Raw genomic sequence first — 22,627 nt, 5'->3', positions numbered from 1 at the left:
TGCATATCAATTTGTTTACATTTCCAAGATGTGTAAAGTTGTAAAATGGGAACTTACGTGACACACACCAGCAGTGACTAAAAGACCTTCTTGCTGTGGTTTAATAAGCCATCTGCACATTTCTCATCTGGTGCAGAGTGTCATTAAACAAACTAACTTCAAAGCCTCTGTCACACACTTGCCGCTTGACATTTCTGAGATTCTTTTTTTCTTGCTTGCACCCTATTAGTATTTTGGTGACCTGCAGCGCACCTAACTGGGTGGAAAGGTGCAGCGGGGGGGTGCATGCGACTGGCAATTTAGCATTCTGCTGCCATTGTAGTCGAGAGGTCATGTATGTTTGGGATTTGTTTACTTTCTGCCTGTTTGGACCGGGCTGAGTGGCAATCATATTTTCAGCTTTTTTCTTCACTTTATTTGGCAGAAATGTACGGAAACGGGCTTCTCTAGAGAATATTTTCTCTTGTTTCATGTCGATCATATAAATTAAACCTCAGACATATTTAAAGGCATGGCAGAATTCCATTTTATTTAAGGCAGTCTGCACTGGGATACAAATTATTGCCGCAGAATCTAATTAGCACATTTTAAAGCAGTTTCTACAAAAAAAAAAAAAAAAGCTTGATTTTATTTACCAGTAACCTCTTACATGCAGGTGTTATATCAAACAGTTGATGTGATACAGGGGATTTTACACATCATACTGCAGCTGGAGGTTGATTGAGCCCCTTAAGTCATTCTCCAACTACACATAACTCAGCACAGCTCTGCTTTACCTGATGCTGTAAAGAACACTGCCATCTTGGAAAATCCGCAGCAGCTTGTTATCAGTAGTGACCTCGTGGAAATTGGCTCCTTTCTCGTTTGCAAAGAATAAATCAGGTTTCCAGATAGAGTCCAACATGGATGGATCCAGATCAAGGGAGTCGTCGGGGTATTCGCTGTATGCCAGACGAGGGTCATTCCATTTTTGCCGTAGAAATACATTGAGCCTGTAGTCCTGTGGAAGAACTCAGGGTAGTTAATGGAAAATATATCACCAGTGGAGGTTGTAGTACAGATGTAGAGCTTAGAAGGGGATTATTCTGCTGTCGTGGTTTGACAACTTTCTGGGACTGGTGTGATACTTGTCACTGTTGGTGTATTCTAGTATGAATTGAAGCCATTGCACTCATGAAAGATGAACATAATAATGAAAGAGTGTCTGTCTTTTGATTGAGTATCCCTATAAACTTTAGACATACAAAATTGATTTAATCTGATATGAAAATGTAGTATATATGCATGTAGGCCTGTGTGATAAAACTGTAGTGATAGAAATAAGAAAGTTCTTCAATAGAAAATTCAATAGTTTGACTTAAATGCTTTAGATGCAAAGTGCCCTGAAAGCACCCAATGAAAACGAACAGTTCAGTTGCAAGAACAAACCACAAGTGTGCTCCCTCCCTGGATCCTAACTGCCCGTCATATCCCTTGATAATAGAGCCACTTCCCCTTCATCACATTCCCTGTGGGTGCCGTGCAGGTCTCCTGAGGTGTGTTAGTCTGAGCTAGAACTCCCCTGGTGATGGTTGCAGTCAACAGGGTTTGGTGGTTGCCCTTACAAGACAGGCTTTATGGTCTAAAAGCACCCACAGCCCTAAACCCTCCACTTTGAGGCCAATTCATGCATTCCATGTGATGTAAATGTTGTCACCCACCCAAGTCTGCAAGGATTTACGTGGATCCCTTTGTGGATGTCTGTGTGTAGCTTAAAATTTATGATCCAGACTGTCTGAATTGCAAGCGCACCACCTACACGTGTGCCAGGGAAACAAATGGTCCTTAAAACTAATGCTTGTTATAAGGAGATACTTTTAATTCATCATTGAATGAGATGTAATTGAAATGATTACTGCCAGACTTCAGTTTGTACATTTTTGTCCATCGATGGAGCCCAAACACAGTAGGAAGTTTTAAATTCTCCAGAGGTCCTGTGCTATGTTCGCTCACTGCCCTTGGCACACCTCAGGAAAAATTACATTGACAGTGCAGAAGTCACAGCCAGCCTTTTACAAACATCCACAGGAGCCCTGTGTGTTTTTCTGTGTTCAGTATGGGGGCAATGTGATCATCTGTGTGCCATGCATAGCTACTGTAGCATGAATAGAACCGCATGTGTCCACTTTCAAAGTGCACACCAGTCATGTGAAAACCATGAATTGGCCTTAAGAGAGCTGCTCCTGGTGGCCTGCTTCGAGGGGTCACAGACTAGACATTAGGGTGAGCGTGGAGGCTGGTGCGGGGTCTCCATCCATAGATCCCTGATCCTGGCCAGCCTCTTAGGAGCTTAACCTCACTGCAGTGTGCAGCGTCTCCCTGATCACCCCTTGTGAACATCTAGATTTTACATTTGGATTTTAGCATTAGTTTATGGTTGTTTATTTTTTCTTTATTTTTATGTGTACATTCATTTATGTATTTGTTTGTCATTGTTGTGTTAAATTTTATTTTTTTTACTTGTATACCTTGATAAAAAGGCAAAAGTGCCTAAATTCAAATTAAACCTTGTTTCTCTTGGCCTTTATTAATATTGACTGCAATGCAACACGTTATTGTGATTTTTTTTTCTTCTTTTAAAAAAAAAAAAGCCATATCATCTAGTACTATATGCAAGGATATATTTCCCAGTGATGAAAAAACAGACTACGATGATCATTCACCCATTTTTTCCCCCATCAATGGTGTGATTAAACTCACTTGTACTCTTTGAAGCACTAGAGTTACTATAGAAAATCTATCTTTTGCAATGTAACTTCAGTTCTACATACTAAAGGCAGCATTTCTGTTGAAATGTCCTTGCTTCACTATATTCATCAGATTTTACCAAAAGTGACAGGTTGAACAGGATGGTATGCTGTCGGTTCAACCATGTGCTGCTCATGAGCTGAGGGTTGACAATGCCAAGGACACGCTCTGAACACAATCCTGCCTGTAGCCAACATACATGAGTAATTAAATTAGAATTCTAATCTGTACCATTAATTCACAATTCATCTCTGGGCACTGTAGATTGTTGCTTCCCTTACTAGTTCACCTCGTTTATCAGGATAAAAAAAAAACATGCTTCACAAGCACATACCATGACATCATTAGTGTTGTCATTCTCTGGGTTAACCTGACCGGAGGACCGGCCCTCTGGAACTCCCTCAGTTACCCTTAAACACTTCACTACTGTATTGCGCTGACCCAGCAGCCATAACACTGTAAATGCAGACTTAAGGGCAGCCATCTTTCTCGTCCTCTCTCCCTTCCCCCTTTTCACTCATTTTCTCAATTTTTCATTTTAATTGCAGAGTGGACAGTTCATTATCAGCATGTCAGTGACCCATTGGTCTCTGAAGGTTGCACTGTTATGCTCCAGGAAACAGAAATGAGGGAATGGCTTCAGCACCAAGAGGACAGAAGATTTTATAAGAAGAAGAGGGGGGGTTATTTTAAGATTTTTGTATAAAACATGATGCCAGACGAGTGACGTTTTTGGGTGTGTGTTTTTTTAAGGATAAACATTTGCATTTCTGACACATGTGCAACACTGGAAATCCTCAAGCTCTTCTTACCATGGTAGTTTCTGTGATCGACCCAAAGCTGTTGATGAAAATATTACAGGTGACATTCACAGGTGGGCCTGAAGGAAGAAACAACAGACAGAAGGAACACATTTTTCTTTCAGATGGGATTTATAAGATTACACCAGTGTCCACATTAAAAATACCGATTTCAGTTTATGTCCCCTGCGGCTTCTGAAAGATTTCAGCACTTAGTTCATTCCTTTTCATCCTCGTACAGTGATTATGACTGAAAGTGTTGCTTCAGTGCAAATCATGCCGGCTCCAGTTCTGATGTTAAAGAGGCTGCTATTTAAAGGCACACAAAGTGTACGCTCTTTTCAGGCCTCTCACTTCAACTGTAATTACAGTGGGAAAGTTTAAAGAAAAACTCTAGAGGAAAAGATAACACTGGGATTGTTAAAAATATGAATAGGGAAGGTCATAGAGATGTACTTGCCCACATTTTAATGTCTGAGAAAATGTATTCAATCCTTTCTACAATGTTGTCTAATAAAATCATGGCTAATATTTTATAATGTTCTGTTTAGGGCAACCAAAGCATTCAGTTAATGCTAGACGGTCTCGTTTTGAAACTGAAAGAATCAATGGTGACCTGAAGGTTTAACATCAAAGTGCTTTTGTTGCCTAAATCCTGAGATTTTCAAACTCAGATACACTCTTTCCAAGTGTGGTGCAGGAGAGTTGATGAGAGGTGTGTAAAGAGACTTGAGGCAAAGATAATGTTGGTTTGGCAGCTGGAGGAGCTGTGCCAGGCAGCTCATGGAAGCAATAAAGTTATTAAAACCTTTACCCCACAACTGTCACAAGTTGTATCACAACAAAAGATTCCTAACTGCCGTGATATTTGTGCAGCAATTGTTTCAAAACTTAGAAAATGTTATATTTAGAATAGTCTATGTGCCAAGACCTTCTACTTTAGATGCTCCACAACTTAGTGCAAGATCATCCCCTAAACCTAAATAAGATAATAACAACTAAAAGTGGTAACAGGAACTTAGCTGGCTTTAAACTACAGGAACTCAGGGCAGGTGTGAGGTGGTGCACATGAACTTGCGGTCTGTTTAAGGTCAAACCAAACCTTGCATGTGCATGTTCCAACCACTGGAACTGCCCCTGTTGAACATCTTCTAGGGCAATTTTTGGGGAAGGAAAAAACTACCTTTTCCAAGGTAGGGGCTTCTGAGTGACCCTGAAATACTGCTGTGCATATCTCAACTGATTGGTTAAACAGACAGCACAGAGTCGTTAAACTCTCGGGACTGAAAGCGACATTTTTGATGAAGAAAACAAACTCTCCATTGTTCTGTTTCCTACCTGTTCAAAGAATTGGATTGACGTCCAGTAACTACTATTTGTTGTTGTTTTGTGGCATTTGGAGTTAACTGTATAGCGGAAGCTGTGGGATCCTACACAGCAATGTGAAAACAAAGGTTGAAAGGGAGAGTTAAAGGACCTTTCCTGTAAACATTCGCACCACCTCATGTTACTGAAGTGGAAAACCACTTATTATTCTTGTATTTATTTGTGGGATGATCTTGCACTCAGTCTTGAAACATCATTCCATATAGAAAGTAACCAAAATGTAATACTAATATAATGCTATAAAGTAGTCACAATCATTTTGGGGATGATAACATTCTGTGTTTTGGAACTATTCTTCCTATAATTTCATGGCTATGATACATCTTTGAAATTTGATGCAAATTGTGGCAGTTGTGCCATAAATGTTTTAAAATACCTTAATTGCCTCCATCAGCTGTGGGTCACAGCTGCTCCAGCTGCTGTAAGCAGGCCAAATCAACAGTATCTTTGCCTTAGATCTCTTTCCACGCCTCCTGTCAACTCTCCTGCACCATGCCTGGAAGATGTTTGAAAGTCTCAGGATGAGAATCCCGGTCTCCGGTGTTAGAAGTCCTGTGCTTTATATGCACACCATCTACCCAAACCCCCTCCCTGTGACTTGCATGTGGTACAAACTGTCCCTGTAAAGGAGAAAATGTTGCCAGTGAGCATAATCTAATTCAGGCAGCAGTTACTAACGCAATTTAATAGTTCAGTATGTAATTTGCATTGCAGCATGTTTGCACAGCTTGGCAAAATATCCTGTACTTAAATTAAGACTACATCAAAAATCTATGGCTATCACCATGAAGGGTAATGTATAATGTATGTACTAGAAAGCTGGAAATCTCAGGATCATACTGCAGTTTTGACAGAACAATATACAACGCTTGCACATGCGATTGCTCAGCTTTTTTGCTTTCACAGCACAGATCCACTGGTGTTTGTTTTGCTCTCCAGAGCCTGTGCTTTCTTCTGGATTTTCTTGAGGGCTACTGTGAGGGTCTGCCTTGGCATACTCTGTACCTTTGAAGTTGGGTCTGATGCGGGCATCATATCCTGACGTTTTCCCCATGAGCTTGTCCAGGAAGTCAGAAGGTGACAGCTGTGGTCCTGCCCTGCTGGGGGGCTTTATCTCCTCCTTACAGGAGCTCAGTCTGAAAATACCCAGGGAGGGAGGCAGAGACAGGGGAAAAATACAAAGAGAGAGGATTTGAAAAACAGTAGAGGAGGAGTGCATGTATGTATGAGAGGCAGCAGTGGGGGTGGTGGGGAAAAAATAATGAGAATCCAACAGAATGAGGAGCGAACAGCTAGTCAGTCATCAGCACAAAATACCCGGTGGTAGATGGAAATGAGGGTGAAAAATGACGACTGAATGGTTTGCCTCAGCTGGCAACTAAAAGCTTATCTATTTTACATCATGTCTGAGACTCATTGTGGTTGTTAGGCTCTAACTACAGAGAAGCAAAACAGAAGCAGAGGTAAACTTGTCCCTCTTCTGTGCTTCCCACTGCTCGCGGCTTAGCAGGGGTAAAGCTTGACAGATTGATGGCTCAATTGTAATGCTATGAATGTCACACCGGGGAGAGGAAGGAGTTGATACGAGCTCCAGTGAGGCTCAGGCAGCCACTGACAGGAATAACCAACAGGCCAGAGTGAAAGTAAAGAGAAGAAGAGAGACACAGGGAAATCTTAAGGAAAGAGCAAAGATAGAAAGAATGCTCTTTGAATGAGGAAATCCTGGTTCATAATATATTTGATTTCTGTCTGGCCCCTGCTGTAGCACGGCATATTGCACCCCGCGGTTTTTATACAACTGTAAACAGTTCACGATCTGTCATGATCTAAAGCTCTGGAGTACAAATGGCAGGTTCAATCTCCTCCATGGCACAGCTTTGCTGATGTGCTGTGTTCTCGTGAGTATGTGTGTGTGCAGCCAGTCACTGATCCACCAATCTTATGGCCTCTTAGCTGTATTTAGAGTCGCATAAACCGCATAGTCAGGGGCTACAGGATGGGGGCTTTGTGGAGGATATTTTTGGATCTTCAAGAGTGAAGCTGAGGTGATACTGAGATATGTTCAGTTTGTGATAGTGTAAGCTCAAGTTAGGAATTGAAAATTAAGCTATAGTGATGGCTACTGCTGTGGCAACTTTATAGTGTGACATTTATGAAGTCTATGTTCTGAAACAAGACATCCACTTGTACTTTCTACTTTCATTGTACCAACAATAATACTTGGGCGGATTTCATGTTTATGTTCAATACAGATTTTTTACTGACACATTTGTCTTGTCTCTTCTCGCCCACGATTGGCTGATGATTCTCAGCCTTCAGATGGAAACCAGGATGCTGCCAATTCCTCAGTGTCCTTCAAGAGGAACTGACATCTTTCAGTGTCTGAATTTCAATGAACACAGCCAGCTGTATGCATCGCCCAACTAATTGTTAAGTATTGCATTGGCAGTAATTATACTGTAAGACACAGAGCACAAACTCCAAACACTGCAAAGCTGCTGCAGTTTGCATCAAATACCCTCCTTATTTATAAAATTGACGATTTCTGCACAGGACAAAACGTACCATACATACATCACTCATATAATAATTCAAGAATTAATAAGATTGTTGTATGATGTGCCGCCTCTAATATTGATTGTTTGTACATTATGAGACGCAGTCTTCTGTGTCAGTGTTGGATGCTTTAAGCCCAGATAACCACTTGGACCTCCTCTGTAAGAGGTTTCGCAGGGTGACAACAATGAGACACGACTTGTTGCCTTTTGCCTCAAATGAGACAGGAATCATAAATCAGCTTTCATAAGTTCCTTGAAAGGTAAATTAAACATAAGTTTGTTTCTTGTGAGGGTGGTATCTTTTATTAACATCGTAGCATGTTGCCACGCCTTAATTTAAAGTGTGTTCCAACTGCATACAGTGAATAGATACAGATTTGTTTCAGGTTGAACGGAGTTCATAATGCTACAAAACGCCTATAATAAATTGTCCCAAAAAAATTTGACAAGAGTAGGAAGGACAATCCAGGAAAAATAAGTTTTCAGATCAAAGGCTAAGCTGTCACACAAATACAAAGGCTTGCTTCACACACGTACACAGTGTGGATGCTGCTGCTGTGAACATCTTAACGGTGCTGTTTATGACAAAACGATACAGACTGCAAAAACGCTCACACACATTTTACGTTTTCTCTAAATCTTTAGAGCGTTAAGATATAAGTGAACAACAAAACTGTTGTCATTCTGGTCCTGCTGGTTGTTGGCTTCAGTTGAACATTTATGTATAAACTACTACCTGTACAGTTTCACAGCAGCTGCAGCTTAAACCCTATATCTATCAGTTGTTGTCCCGATACTATGACATACCTCAAGTTGCAAGCAAAGGCAAGTATATTGTGACTATTTCCAATTGTATTAATAATAAATATACAAATGTTTTTGACAGTTAAGAAAAATGTCTTTTTTCAGTTCACATTTCTCAGTTTAGACTGCTGCATTGATGTCTGTACTCACTTTAGTATGACTCACCAGATCTAAGCTTGTCATTGGTTGTGCTTTTCTCCTCTAGCTCCACTATCTGCATTTTACTGGTTTCAAAATCCACTTACAACAACAACCTCTGGGCAGCAACCTGCTAAACTCAAAATTTTAAATTTTGCAGAAAATTCAGATCATGCCATAAGAAGGGGAGGAGAAGGAACCATTTCTCATAGTTCTCGCCTCCCTGCATGCAAATGTTCCATTAAAACAATTCCCACATCATTATTTTGAACAGACGCATCCTTAGCTTAGCTCCAGGTATAATGATGGTGACTGGTTTAGAGAAATACAAACAAGCTGGAGAGTTTTTTCCCTCTATATCAGAGTGATAATGATGCGCAGTCAGAGCATTCTTTTCTGCAGAATGGGCTGGCAAAGTGAGACTGACACCGCTGTAACTTCTCAGTTCTGAGTAACACTTACTAAATTCAAAGTTCAGTATTTACTAATCTTAATTGTGATTTTTACAATGTGGGTGGTGTGAGCAGTGTGCACCACTCCTTTGATACGAGCTCTGAATCACTGTAATTTTCAGTCCTCCGGTTCTGCTTTGATCTGATTCATGACTGGTACAAAAACTAATTCTCACCAGTAGTCTCAGGTCTGTCTTTGTATGCACGGCTGTTGTCATAAATTCTCTTTCAAAGAAGATGCTCCTGTGAACTTTAATTTGGCTGCACTCAACACCCTGGTAATTGAGAAAATGCAGGAAAAGCTTGAGACATGTTGTGAAAACCCAAACCATGATATTTTTCTAAAGTAAACCAAGTAGCTTTAAAACTAACCAAGCAGCGAGTGAAAATGAAACGCCCGTCTAGACTGGTCCCTCAGGGTGAATGTGTGGTGTCGACCAGTGCCTCCACCTACACTTCATCCTCCTTACATAGACTTTGTGACTCACTGAAGTGGAAAAAAAAATCTGCTTCTAGTAAAACATAATTGAGAATGCAGTTTAGGTGTAAAAGAACGTAGTTCATGGCAGACAGGGTTGGCTGATGCCAGTCTTTCTTACATTTTAAAACTCCACTCTCACTGGTCCCCCCTGACTCCACTCTGCTCTTCTTCTGCTGTGTAGTGATCCTGGCGTTACAGTATGTTGGTACTGCTTTCATCCTTCTCACACACACTCCGATACAAACACATAGCGGTGCACAGGGAGATGGATTGATGGTCAGACTCTTACTTGCAGTAAGCCTCTGATAACAGTCTCAGTTGGATTGTGCCTCTTTCACAAACCAATACAGAGCAACAAGATGTCCCGCTTGGCTTGAAGTGTGATTTTTCTCTCACCGGTGGGCACAAGCGTTCAAAGACAAACGACTATGACAGCAAAGTCTTTAGACTTTAAGAAATAAGAAAGAAAAATGGGTCTATTGCATGTGTTGGCAGCGACTTTGGAATGTTTCTGATATGGTTTCTATCTAATGACGGATGAAAGGGTCCATTAGAATATATTTGCGGCGAGAAAATCATCAAGGGGTTAATTACAGTCGAAGTGCTTAGTCTCAACAGACATAGTAAGCCTACAGTAGTTCATAAGACAAGGTTCACTGCTTCCCCCTATAATGTACAAACATGAATCAGTGCACTGAAGTCAAAACTGTTAACCAAGACTTCCACATTATATTCTAGTGTAATACAGTGTCGATCAATGCAGCTGAGAGTGACTCATTTCTTCTTGTTGATGGTAATGAACACGGTATGAGATTCCCCCGCTATAAAAGTCATGTTATTTTAATGATAAAACACAGTGGTCTGCATTTTCTCAGTGCACAATATATGATATATATTTAGTGGCTGAAATGGAAACATATTCTCTGCATCGATCAGTGTTTCGTGGCTCTGTGTAGATTATTGATCCATAGCTTTGCATCAATAAATTTGATTATTGTTTGATTTTATAGCATTTTTATTAGAAATACTTAAAAAAATAACCAGCATTAATTGCATTTTACATAAGATTTTTTCCATGCTTAGTCAGTTCAACCAAACCCAATTGTGAACAGACTTCGGTTTGTTTTCCAGGTTTATGACAGACAGCGAACTAAGCTGATTTCCAAATCTACCGACAAAAACATGTTTTTACATCCACAATTTTTTTTCTTTTCATTAGTGTCAGCAATACACCCACATGCAACAACATCCGCATTCCTGCTTTACTTGTTATAAAACTAATCCTTCCTGGCCTCCTGTAATTTTCCTCCTTGGTGCCCAAAGAGCAGAAATGTTAGGTTTAGCTGACCAGTCATCAACGCAGTGCTTTTGGATACAAATAGACAATTTCATAAAAGTTAGAAAACATGGCAGATATCTTGGCATATGTACAACAGCAGTTACTGTAAATTCAGCACCACCAATACTGTTACCATTGGTACTTAAAGGCCAAAAGTAAAAATATTTTTTCTATGTGAATAAAGACCATTTTACTTGCATAATGCTGTTCAGGGAATAATCATAGTATAAGTAAACTGTTTGCGGTGAGGTCTGAAGCTGAACTTCTCACCCTCAGCTGCAGGCAGAGCTGTGGGTTTATGCTTTCCCTCAGGGCCTACATCACCTCTCCATCAGCCCTCATGCATTTCTAATTGGACTCCTTCCTATTGTGCGTTAAGCCACAATAGGACCTTATATCACAGGGAGGCTGAAAGAAGAAACAGCCCAAGACCATGCGTGTCAAAACAATTTTATCTTTAAGTTTCTGGCACAAATCCACCCATTTGAAAATGCCACTTGTATTCAGACTAATAACTCCTGACAGCGGTTTTAGCTGCAGTGAAGGAAGTTTAGGAAAAATTGAACTCCTTCCAAAGATTGACATCTTCACTGGCAAACAATCCACGCTGTCTCACACAATTATTTTCGGATGTTAAGTCTTTTCAGGTTAATGTACTGTACAGCACTCACTCTTAAAATTATACCTACAGGTTCTATTGATTATAAAACTACAAGCGTAACTGCAAGAGGCTCCTCAGAACCTTTCAAAACTAAATTATGTGGTTCTTTGTCTGAATGATTCAATTATTAAGATGCTCTTTGCTGACATTTAATTAGCCTGACCTTTTGCTTCTCCCTGCATCCGTTTCATTTGAGCATCCGTGCCAGACTGCTGTCGAGAATACGTAACAACTCTTTCTGTCCTTCCATTAGAGAGTGGGTTTTGGCTGTCACACTCTTGTTAGCAAGTGACTTCATTTGGCTTTGAATGCAGAGCTGAATCGTAACTTAATACGCATACATTTGGGTACAAGAAACACTATAGTTATGAGAAAGTGGCTGATAAGAAGATTGATTTAGTGTCTTTGAATGTTTAGTACACCAGACAGTATTACTGTACATCTTTATTGGTTTTACTTGGTAAATCATTTTCTCTTCATGTATTGAACCAACAGGAAAGTTATACTGACATGGACAGCACTGTTTTAATCCTAGGACCTGTCCATGCAAAGTAATTAGAAGTAAAGATTCAATACCTTTGTGCTGGATGGAATGTGTATGGCAGTTATTCATCATCCTGCTTTCACATAAACTCAACCAGTCTACGAGAGGAAAACACTGTTATGACAAGCCTGTCAGGACTGTGCTGTCAGCGGATCAACCATGGGAACCCACTGCATGTGCAACTAATCTGAAGAGCTAGTCAGCGTTTGATTACCGTTCCACTCCACCTGGTCTTAAACAAAAAAAATTCAGTCAGTCATTAATTTTGATCAAAGTAACACGCTTACTGTGTGTACGCATGACCAGTGGTTCAAGAAAGCCACATGTCGTCATTAATTTTCTACAGACATAGATGCATGGACCAGTGCTGGAGATGGTTGCCTAGTTTTGCAATTTTTCTCACAGGAAAATGCTTCTTGGGTAGTGGGTGGCTTTGTCTGTAATAATAGACAGTGCATTATTCAGAATGTGTGGTAATATTGTAAAACAGATGTTTGTCCACAATCCTTACGTGAAGTCCCGATCAGGGTGAGCCCAGATACATTAAGTATGCTGTACATGGTAAACTCAGGTAGAAAGCCACGAGTCATTTTAGCATGTGTCCCAAAATGACATGCTTGAAGTGACATAGCCCTCTGGGTGATTATAATGGGAGTGAAGGAGGAAGTCTGGTGACATTGTTTTAAAGCAACAACAGGCAGAAGGATGGGGTGGATGAATGAGTCAACAAAACTTTGAATTTTATGTTTTTCAAAATCATCTTGTCTATTTGTTCTATCATTGACATGATTATTTTAATCAAAATAGTCGTGATGTTGTTTTAACCTTAAAGTGGTTCTAACCTTTCAAAAATCTAAAAAGTGAAAAACCCTGCCCAAAGCAATGAGTCTATAGCATAAAAATAACCTGAATCTGCATCATCCTTTGGTTTCACAAACCTTTATATTGAGTTTTGAAGTCACTGTTATCTGCACAGCTCACATCTTTACTGTTGTTTTTCCTGTCATGTCAACATTTTCATCACAGCAGGTAACTATTTTCAGGAAGAAAAAACAACTTAAACGCACTCTACCCAGCTTGTTCTCCAAATGGCGGCTGGATACAGTTAGCTGGTGAACACAGTGGATAAATGATATCATATTGTGGCAACTGCTGGATCTCAAAATAACGAACAGCTTGCAAAGTGCTGGTGTTCTGTTTTTTTTTTTGTTTTTTTTGTTTTTTTTAAAGGTTTGAGCGCTTGCTTTAACTCAAACCATGATCCTTGCCTATTAAAACTTTTCAAGTTGTTGTAACACCATAAAACACATTTATTTTTAAACTGTGTACACACAAATTATTATCGTCCTGTTTATAAGGGCATTGGATAAGAAAATGCCTTTGTGAGTTGCTCTAGGGGGCATGAACAAACAGCCTATTTTATTGTTTAATTGGCTTTTGTGACCTCCACATCCTTACTTTCCAGCTCACAACATTAAATGCACACTCCTTCCTGCATTGGCCTTGAATCTTGGCACTAAATTTAAACCATGAGGGGTATGTAGAATTGTCCAATACTGATATCATTTCAAGGGATACTGTGCTGTTGCAGGTATGAAAAGTACAAAATCCTGTAAAAATGTGTAATGTTGCATTTCAGTGACCAAAGTGCTCAGGCAAAGAATGAATAGCAGCATAACCTGAGAAATGGTGTCCGTTTCCAGTGTAGTGCATGATTTAGTTACAGGGAATATACTGTATAAGCACACACAGTAAAAGAAGCCAGAGCTGTCATTCTGTATATATTACATACGGTTCAAATGTATAAGGATATAAATGGACTGGAGAGAGTTGGGGGGAGGGAGGAGTAGGGAGGCAAGGTCAGTACGAGACCAACAGCTTTTTTTTTTTTTTACATCTGCAAAATTCATTGCTTCCCTTTTTCTCATAACATAAATGCTCCAGAACTGAAGAGGTAGAGTAGGTCATCCACTAATTATAGGACCACACCATATAAATGCAGCCATTTACCGTATACAATATTAATATTCAATTCAAAAGACTGGTTGATTGGTTTTTACTCAACAAGATCTTATTGTGTATGATCTCAGCCTGGCTGAGCCCCAGATTTGAAAGTAACAGATTAAAATGACACCTTATTATATGGGAAGGGATTTTTCTCACGGAGTACAAACATATTCTACTAATTGCTTTTTCATTAAGAAGCTGGTGATCACAAAAGCACATCATTTCACAGTATGGCTGTTCCCTGGTTTCCTACAAGGACGCACTGGGGGATGTCAGGGCCATTAGACAGCCATACATGAGCATACTAACTTTTTACTTCCATTAGCATAATGGGAAATGGAGCAAAATTTCTCTCCCCGCCTGTTGAAACACATCGCTCTAATTTCCTACTTGCCAAATTGTCCTTGACATCCACGTGAGCCTTAGGCATTGCTCCATCGAAGGGATCTGAACGCAGTGCTTTCAGACAACTGACACAACTTTCTATGCTGGCCTACCAAACCTCATGAATTGATTCATGCCAGTGACAGGCCTTTCATCAAAATATAGTCAACCATGCCATGCTTTATGGTAATACAATGATATGTCATTTTTTTGCCTTTTGTGACCTGTGTAGCCAATGTCTTCTCACTACTGTGTATGATGGCCTATGGCTACTGCTGTCTGCTTTTGATCAATAGGGTCATTGGGGAATGGGATTCAGAGCACAGTGCAATTTAACCTTCCACATTTATCTTCAATGACATGACCACTGCCACTCCTGCAATGTGACACCTCTAGGTTTGGAACCACAGATACAGAGCAGAGCTTCCTCAAGTAGAAGGCTTCTCATTTAATCTGACCATGAGGTGAACCAGATCTGGATGTCCAGTAAATAGTGGACGCATCTCAACTTAAGACTTAGTGAGGGTGGAAGAACAGACAAAAGCAACACAAAGAGGCCAAATTGCACACAGAACTACTGTAACTTGGTGGCAAAACATGCACTGACTTACTTGGTGGTGTCAGCAATAAACTGGAGTTAAGTAGGATTGAGGCGAAATGTGCAGTTTAAGCATTCAATAGAGAGGGTCCTAGAGACTGTTCAGCTGGGTTTATGATGTCATGGAGAAACCTACAGGGCACATATGCATATTCTATGTAGATAAAAGAGAAGACGGATGGATTTTAAACTACGTTCGAATTTTTCAGCCAGTCACCTCCATCTGAAGAGTAATACGTCAATATGCAGATGTCATTATGCAGCCTAAGACTATTGTCTTCGATTGAAAGACTACATTATGTTTTCTGGTGAAGAATAAGGCGGCTAACATTTCGCAATTTTTAATAATACAGTAAAGCGCATGAAAAATGGAAAAAGTAGTCTTTTAAATATTTAATCTTTAAAAACATAGCAAATCTATTCTTTGATAATAATAATAATAATAATAATAATAATGAATTTAATAACAGATGCTAATGGAACCTGAAAGAGCTGCTTTCTGCATATTGTTGTTGTTTTTTGTTTTTTTGTTGTTGTAATTTTTCTCTTAACCCGAACCCTGGAACAAGCTATTACACCTTTGTGTGTCATTAGTACATTTTTACACAGGAAAAGAATAGATGTATACTTAAATGTATGTATGTCAGATTGTTTTAGCAACCTCATCACTATTTCTTTACCCATCAGTGTGTACATATACAGCTGAGAGAACAGAAGAACAAAGGTAGCTGGTGGATTCAATGCACTTTATGTAGGAGCAGATGACAAATTCCTGCTAGATATTGCAGCGTTTATAGGCTTGCTTTCAATTCAAATCTTTGAATTATTCCTACTCTCCTCAGCATTATCTTCGATCTCTTTTGTTATGTGGTAAAGGATAATTACTTCAGCCATGAGCCAATGCTAATGGTATAATATACTTCCAGTTAAAGTATATTTAGCTGTAATGCAAACCTCGGGGTTTAATGATTTAGATTAATCCATGCTAACCCAGAGTAAATCACAACTCTGTGCCATCGCTCATGCGTACTAATTTGTAATGCAATCTTTAATCTTGTGGGAGTGAGGCTTGACATCTCTGAAGTACCCAACAGAAATGATGTTTCCAGGCTTGTGCCACAGTAATGACAAGGGCACAATGAGCTGTGGCTTGATGACAGATTTATGTTCATGTTTCCACAACACTAAACTCCAACTACCACCCTGGGCTTTCCCCGTGCAGCCCTTAACAAATCCTCAGCAGTATAATGCATTATAGTCTACTGACTTGAAATTCTTATCTGTGTGAAAATAATATTCTTCTCTTGATGACTTAATTCATTTGTCTGCCAGAATCACACTGTGTTAAATCTGAAGAAAGTGGACCTAAACTCCAACCCCTCTTTGCTACATCTGCTGTCAAAATGTCATGATTGTTTTGCAAATGCATCCTGTCATGCACTCACACATCATCAGTGATATATCCAGGGGTCATTGGGTGTTTGAGGTCAGCCACTGTCGCTCGGGAGACTCAGCTGAGGCTGATCTGACCCGCTTGAGTAGCAGTTGCTCACTTCTCCTCAACCATCTTGAGGCCTTCTTGGTGGCCTCAGAACTGTGCATGATGGTAGTTTTTTTTGTTTGTTTGTTTGTTAGTTTTTTTTCACTTGTGGTCCCTTGGAGATGAAACACCTTTGCAGAGGGCCTGAGCAACAAATCCTCTGCATCTCACTCCAGTGAACAGGAACTATATCCTCCAACCTTGCCCGCGGCACTTTTCTACCAGGTCGATGTAGATGGTTCACACCCTCCATGATTCTCACTGTAGAACTATGCCTGGTCTGAATGTGATGAACTTGGGTGCTTTGAGCCCCTCTCCTGCCTTAACGAAGGAGATGGCCTTTTCATGCTGGTTGTTTTTGTTTGTAATGAAAGATGGCTGAACAGATGGTTCCAGCTATTGTCCACAGCTCCTTGGGTTGGCACTAAGGATAGACCGATTATTGGCCTGGTTGATTATCGTGGCCTATACATGCCATTTTCTCGATTATTTGTATTATTTTTATTGCTCGATTATTAATATATTGAGTGATGCAGTGGTCTCTCTCTATCTGTAGTAATTCTCTGGTCTCAGAAATGTCTCCCAAGCAGCACTACCAGCAAAAACTGAACAAGAAACACAAGCCGTCGTCACAAATCAGGCAACGAGCTTTTATCACATAGGCTAAGGCTATGCTAACAGCTAGCGGCTAAGTTAAGAAAAAGCCACATCTGTCCATCTTGAGATGGCGTCAAAGATAGCCATCTTCCCCCAGAGCTTTCAGGCAGCAACTGGTTCACCAGTGTCCCTGTTTTGGTTGGGAGCACATCTTACACTGACTGAACAAAGAACTTGTTGGTGTTTAGCCCAGCATAACTTGGACCAAGACATATTGTCTCCACTCCTTGTAGTTGCATTCTCACTGCTTCCCACAGAATGAATTGGTCAGCATGCACACATTATCTAGAAATCGAATAACGAGTTCATCTCAGAATTGTTTCTTTCTAAGCTTAATATGAGGCACTAAGTTTCAGTTTCCTGTACAGACATACATAACTGTTAAGCATGTTCAAGATCCCAGATTACTGAAAGCTCTTCATCGAAACCATGTATGCTTTATTTAGGCTGCATTGCACAGGAACTGTCAAACAGTGATCATATAAAGACTGTAGTAGTGTACCCTTGCCAGTGTTTTTTAATCTGATGTCTCTGCCACTGCTGGTGGCTATGTGCTGTAGCCTTGTATTACCATTAGCTTACTAGCACCTTAATCCTGTAAGCGCATGCAAAAAAAAGCCCATAGTGAGCTAAGGTACCTCTGTTATAAATGTGAACATACTCTACAAAATAGGTGCCTGGTGAAATTTTTATGTAACTCACTCTTGAAATTGCATTAAGGCTTAATGTTATGCATAATTAAGGGCTTGGCTGCTTTGAGTGACAGGTGGGTGGAAAGTCCACGGCCGGAGACCTCTGCATGGCCTGCCTCAACTCCACTCATGCTCGACTTACTTGCTCATTCTTTTCATTCACCGAGAACCGGGCGAAGTCGGCACTGCCAAGACAGCAATGGCAGGAGCCCCTGCGCTAAGCTTCAAAACAAATGCTCAGGAAACCTATGGGTGATGTCACATAAATCTTTTGCTGCTGTAACACTGCAAATTTCCCCACTGTGGTATTAATAAAGGCTTATCTTATCTTAATGTTTTCCCACGTGTTTATACAGTTAATGGATGCCGCCCACTATGACCAAAAATCAAAAACCAAAACAAAACAGTACAACATGGGGAAATTGAGAGATGTAAAAATGTTTTGTAATCATCTTCTTGCTTTTGGGAGTGACAGCCAACTTACAACAAACCATGCTCGTTGTGATGAAACCGAAGCACACACTATAGCTGATTTTAACAAAATGAAGGAAAAGCTCACAGTGAACAGTTCCCCACTTCCCTGCAATATAACTTTAACAAGCTGCTGGGACCTGAATGAGACAAATGATGCACAGAAACACATTGCTCAGGGTAGAAACTACTGTATACACTTTTATAGTGACAACAGAAGACAGTTACTGCCTTCTTAAATATATATGTGTGAATGAGGAGTTATGATGCTTGGTTAGCTCACATACAAGCCTTGACGAGAAGTCCCTCTTGTATTTCGTCCTCCTGTCCATCATTATAAAGCTACAGATGCTATCGAATGCATTTTCTCAGCTATACCCTCCAGTCATCACTGACATTTGAATCAATAGTGACTCAACCAGGGTTTTCAACTGGAGCCCCCTTACCAAATGACCATTAACATTGGATTTTGAATGAAAAATATGTATTTAATTGTATATGAATAGTTAAGCCTTTATCTCCCGTTGGCCTTCCCCGAAGCTAAATTAAACAAACTAAAGGTTTGCAACAGTGGAAGATAAAATGGCAATCTCTGTGATAAACCTGAGGAACTGACCTTCCACCCCAAGGCAGATGAATCTAACCGAGAACATCGCCAGACCTACCCATCCTCCCGGATCCCTCTTCTAGCCACTCTGTATTCAGACCACCTTTTTCACATCTAAGATCTGATATCAGTGCGGATTGCCTCCTGTCAGTCTCTGAAACAGAGCTCGCAGATTTCTGATACAGAGAAGGGACGATACTGAGTGCAAAAAATTGCTTTGATGTGTCTGCTTAGGGGCTTAAAACGGACCGTGGCATTGTCCTCGTGCATAATGAAGCTCAGGGACTGGCACATCACATATACAGTACAGTATATATGCACAGTTTATGTTGTCATTAATCTATCTTGTGAGCTGACCGGTTGTGTTTAAAGGCTGTGGGTATAAACGCCATGATCAAAGCAGGACCAATGTCTCTCCCATCCTCCCATCTGTGTACTGTTTTCAAGGTAGTGAAATGCAGTGATTAGGGAAGAAAGACAACATTTTCTAATGCATCCAAACTGTTATGGTAATTGCATGACATTATGAAGTGTGTGCACATGTGCAATTTTAGCATATAAAAAGAGAGTTTCATCAGCTGTGCATGTCTCCACATGTTGGGCTCGACAATGCCCCTCACCCCTTCTATCTTCCTAGATTTAAAGGCCACTGGGAAATCTCTCCAGCTGGGTTCTTACAGACTACAGGCTAATAGTGTACAGTGAACATGTAATTAGAAGCTGGAGACTGCTTTACTGTGATGATTAATGTCTTCCATTTGCTACTGCACCTATATGAATATGGATACAAGTGTCAGCTTCCATCAGCCTCAGTATAAATCACATCCTCTGATAGCATATGCTTGTTTTCCTGTCAAACCCCGGCTCATTTCCTGCTACCATAATCTTTTTCTTTTATTAGCCATTTACTAACCACTTTAACCCTCCTATTATCTTTGGGTTCAATTTGACCCCATTCAGTGTTTAACATCTCTAAATAAGTCATTGACATCATTTTTTCAGTTTAGTTTAAAGGGCTATTTACACATAAACTGCGGTAACAATTTTAATTATGATATTTTCTGGAGGTTTAAATTGCTGGGGTCAAATTGAACCCAAGGATAAAAGATGTCAGTAAATTTGAAGGTAATAGGAGGGTTAAACCCCTTACATGGTACTTGTCCTTGGTTAGTCCACATTTCTGACTTGAATGGAATAGAATAATTTTTTCTAAGCATAACCATAAGCACAATACATAACCACAACCATAAGCAGTGAAGTAAGGTTTGGTGGCCTTCTCATTTTGCCCCATGGACTAGAGCAATACAGCAGTTACTACTTTAAAAGTGAAACACAAGAAAGCCAAGGGACAGCGTGAGTCAGTGTGTGCTCTCCCAAATCATGGTCCACCTGTGCCTTAAACAAAAGCATAAAAGCCACTGGGGGTGTCCTGTCAATCAGTGTACATTGAAGTAAGATTTCAGCCCGGAAGAGGTGAAAGCAGGTTGTCAAACACAAAAGTGTTCCCATAAAATCACACAGTAAATCCTGGCACACAAAGACAGTTACTGCACTCTACATGACCCATATTTTGGACATGACACTGAAGAGGAAGGAAGTTGTAGGCATAGCCGCTGGCCTGTTTCGCTTGATCAAGCTGCTGGCTGGAACCAACAGCGTCCTCACAAAGCCACCATGGAGCGAGGTCTACCAGGGATTTTCTGAATCAAAATGAAGGCAATGCTTTGTGAAATGACAGTTTCTCATTTCACTTCTGATGCTAATGGAGGGTTTTCGTTTGACTAAAGGTAGAAGCTCGTTTTTACCCTTCAATACTATTTATTTATTTTTTTTATTTTTTTTACTGCACTGTTTGAGGTTTTTATGGTTACATTAGTGCCCACTGAAAGATGTGTAGTGGATGGTTCTGTAAGGATAGACTGTATTGTGATACTTTTGGAGGAAAAAAGGTCATATTAGCCGTGTAAACATCGCTTTATTTATTTATTTATTTTATTCAAGGTAGTTATTATTGTAACTAAGCAACTCTGAATCCTGAAATAGATTTGGCTGTTGTTTTAATCTTACAAATATATTAATTCATTTCATCATTGCTAAGCACTTCATGTCATTGTCAATAATCATTAACAAGAGGTACTCATTATGCACTTTTTTGTGTTTGCTAGTGAAAACCCTATGCTAATTTTATTTATTTTTTGTTATCCTAACAGAATACAGGCTTCAATTAATGGAAGAAAAAGAAATTGGCCATATCTTGAACTGTTCTATGTAAATGTAAATTGTTCTAACTAGCTAACGCAGCCAAGGAGCCTTTAATTTTAATAGGGCAGTGTAGCTTTCCCCCTCCAGAGGACCTAAAAATGCAAGCCCTTGAATTTTTTAACAAGTAACGCCAGTAAACACACTTCCCAAAAAGCACAGTGTACAGTGTTTTTGGAATGAACACAATATTGTTTAAATGTGCATTGATGCTTAATGATTAAAAACACAGAATCTGAGGGACAGGCATTTATATTTTAATAGATATTCAGTTTATTTTGTATAAACATGAGCCAGTACCATTTGTTTTTTTTTTGTTTTGTTTCTTTTTAAAGACCGCAATATTTTATTGGTTATATCCTTTAAACTGCAAGACAAGTGGGATGAACAAGTGTTCATCAGCAGAAGTTGCAGGTTTTTGCAGGCAAAATGGATTAAACAGGTTTCAGAAAAGTATGATGGCTGTTATAATGATTAGCCCACAAAGTTGTTAACAGTCAGAGTAACTCTGAGAATAGTGAGGCCTAATCCATAGCTGTTATTTAGCTGAAAATTTTAAAAAATAACAGCTGAATCTATTGGGTAATGTCAAAACTACGAAATGTTCTGTATGCAAGACTCAATGGATGTGGTAGCTACACCTTCCCCTTCTCCCCACATTTTATTTACAACCAAAAGTTGTTAATACAAGAACAAACTAAAATTAATCCAGTCAACACCATTTGTCCACACTAGCATTGTAAAATACAAAGAATGACTCCAACTCCAGTTCCACTCTTGTCCATGCAACCCAGTCTCCACAAGTTTACATTCCGAAGCTGCTAAACTGCAAACCTAATGACATTTTTGATATAATTGTTTTTTACATTTTCTTTGCAACATATTGCCAAACTGTGTATATTTCCCATTTATTTTCTTGCTTTAATGTCGCTCATTTTCAGCTAACCAGTCATGTATTCGCTGGGGCGGGACTTGTCACTGTGGTAACCCAGAAAGTGGAGGAGAAGCTTCAAACTTGTAGTGAAGGGGGTCATATTTTAGCTGAAACCCAAACAGTCCCATTCTTTATGAGAAGCAAACTCTTGCCCTCTGGATGAAGGTCTGCTGGCTGCGCTTATTCTAAAACAGGCAGTTTCAAAGGGAGGGGCTCATATGTACGAACAGGCACATGCACCCATGACGAAACAGAGCAGAGAAGCTCAGATTGCAACACACACTGTATCTTCACACAGCAGGTTGTTGTTTGCCAACATATGTTCATGTTCACAATCTTGCATATTCCATCTTTAAAATGTTGAGTTTGAAAATTCCCTCTTGATGTCAAGAGATGGTGATTTCTGGAGGTCTGGATGAATGTTTTAATGGTACCTGAACAAACTCCATCTGCTGATGAAGGCCGTTCAAAATGATTAGAAATTCCAGAACAGTCATTAAACTAAACAGATTGTTTGATGTTTTGTCA

At 39.9% G+C, this 22,627-nt stretch overlaps 1 protein-coding gene across 1 annotated transcript in view; it reads right to left on the bottom strand.

Moving 5' to 3' along the window:
* Window positions 1-22,627, bottom strand: part of glra4a (glycine receptor, alpha 4a) — a 55,251-nt gene that overhangs the window by 16,919 nt on the left and 15,705 nt on the right. The window contains exons 2-4 of the mRNA XM_008276150.1: window positions 5,979-6,109; window positions 3,600-3,667; window positions 777-1,000 (exon numbers count right to left, since the gene is read on the bottom strand). Coding sequence (XP_008274372.1) covers window positions 777-1,000; window positions 3,600-3,667; window positions 5,979-6,109 — 423 coding nt within the window. The remainder of the gene's footprint in view (window positions 1-776; window positions 1,001-3,599; window positions 3,668-5,978; window positions 6,110-22,627) is intronic.

This window comes from Stegastes partitus, unplaced genomic scaffold, assembly GCF_000690725.1.
Source record: "Stegastes partitus isolate 25-593 unplaced genomic scaffold, Stegastes_partitus-1.0.2 Scaffold2, whole genome shotgun sequence".
Classification (NCBI taxonomy): Eukaryota; Metazoa; Chordata; class Actinopteri; family Pomacentridae; genus Stegastes; species Stegastes partitus.
The sequence above is the reverse complement of the archived record's forward strand: the minus strand, read 5'-3'. Positions and strand labels throughout refer to the sequence as shown.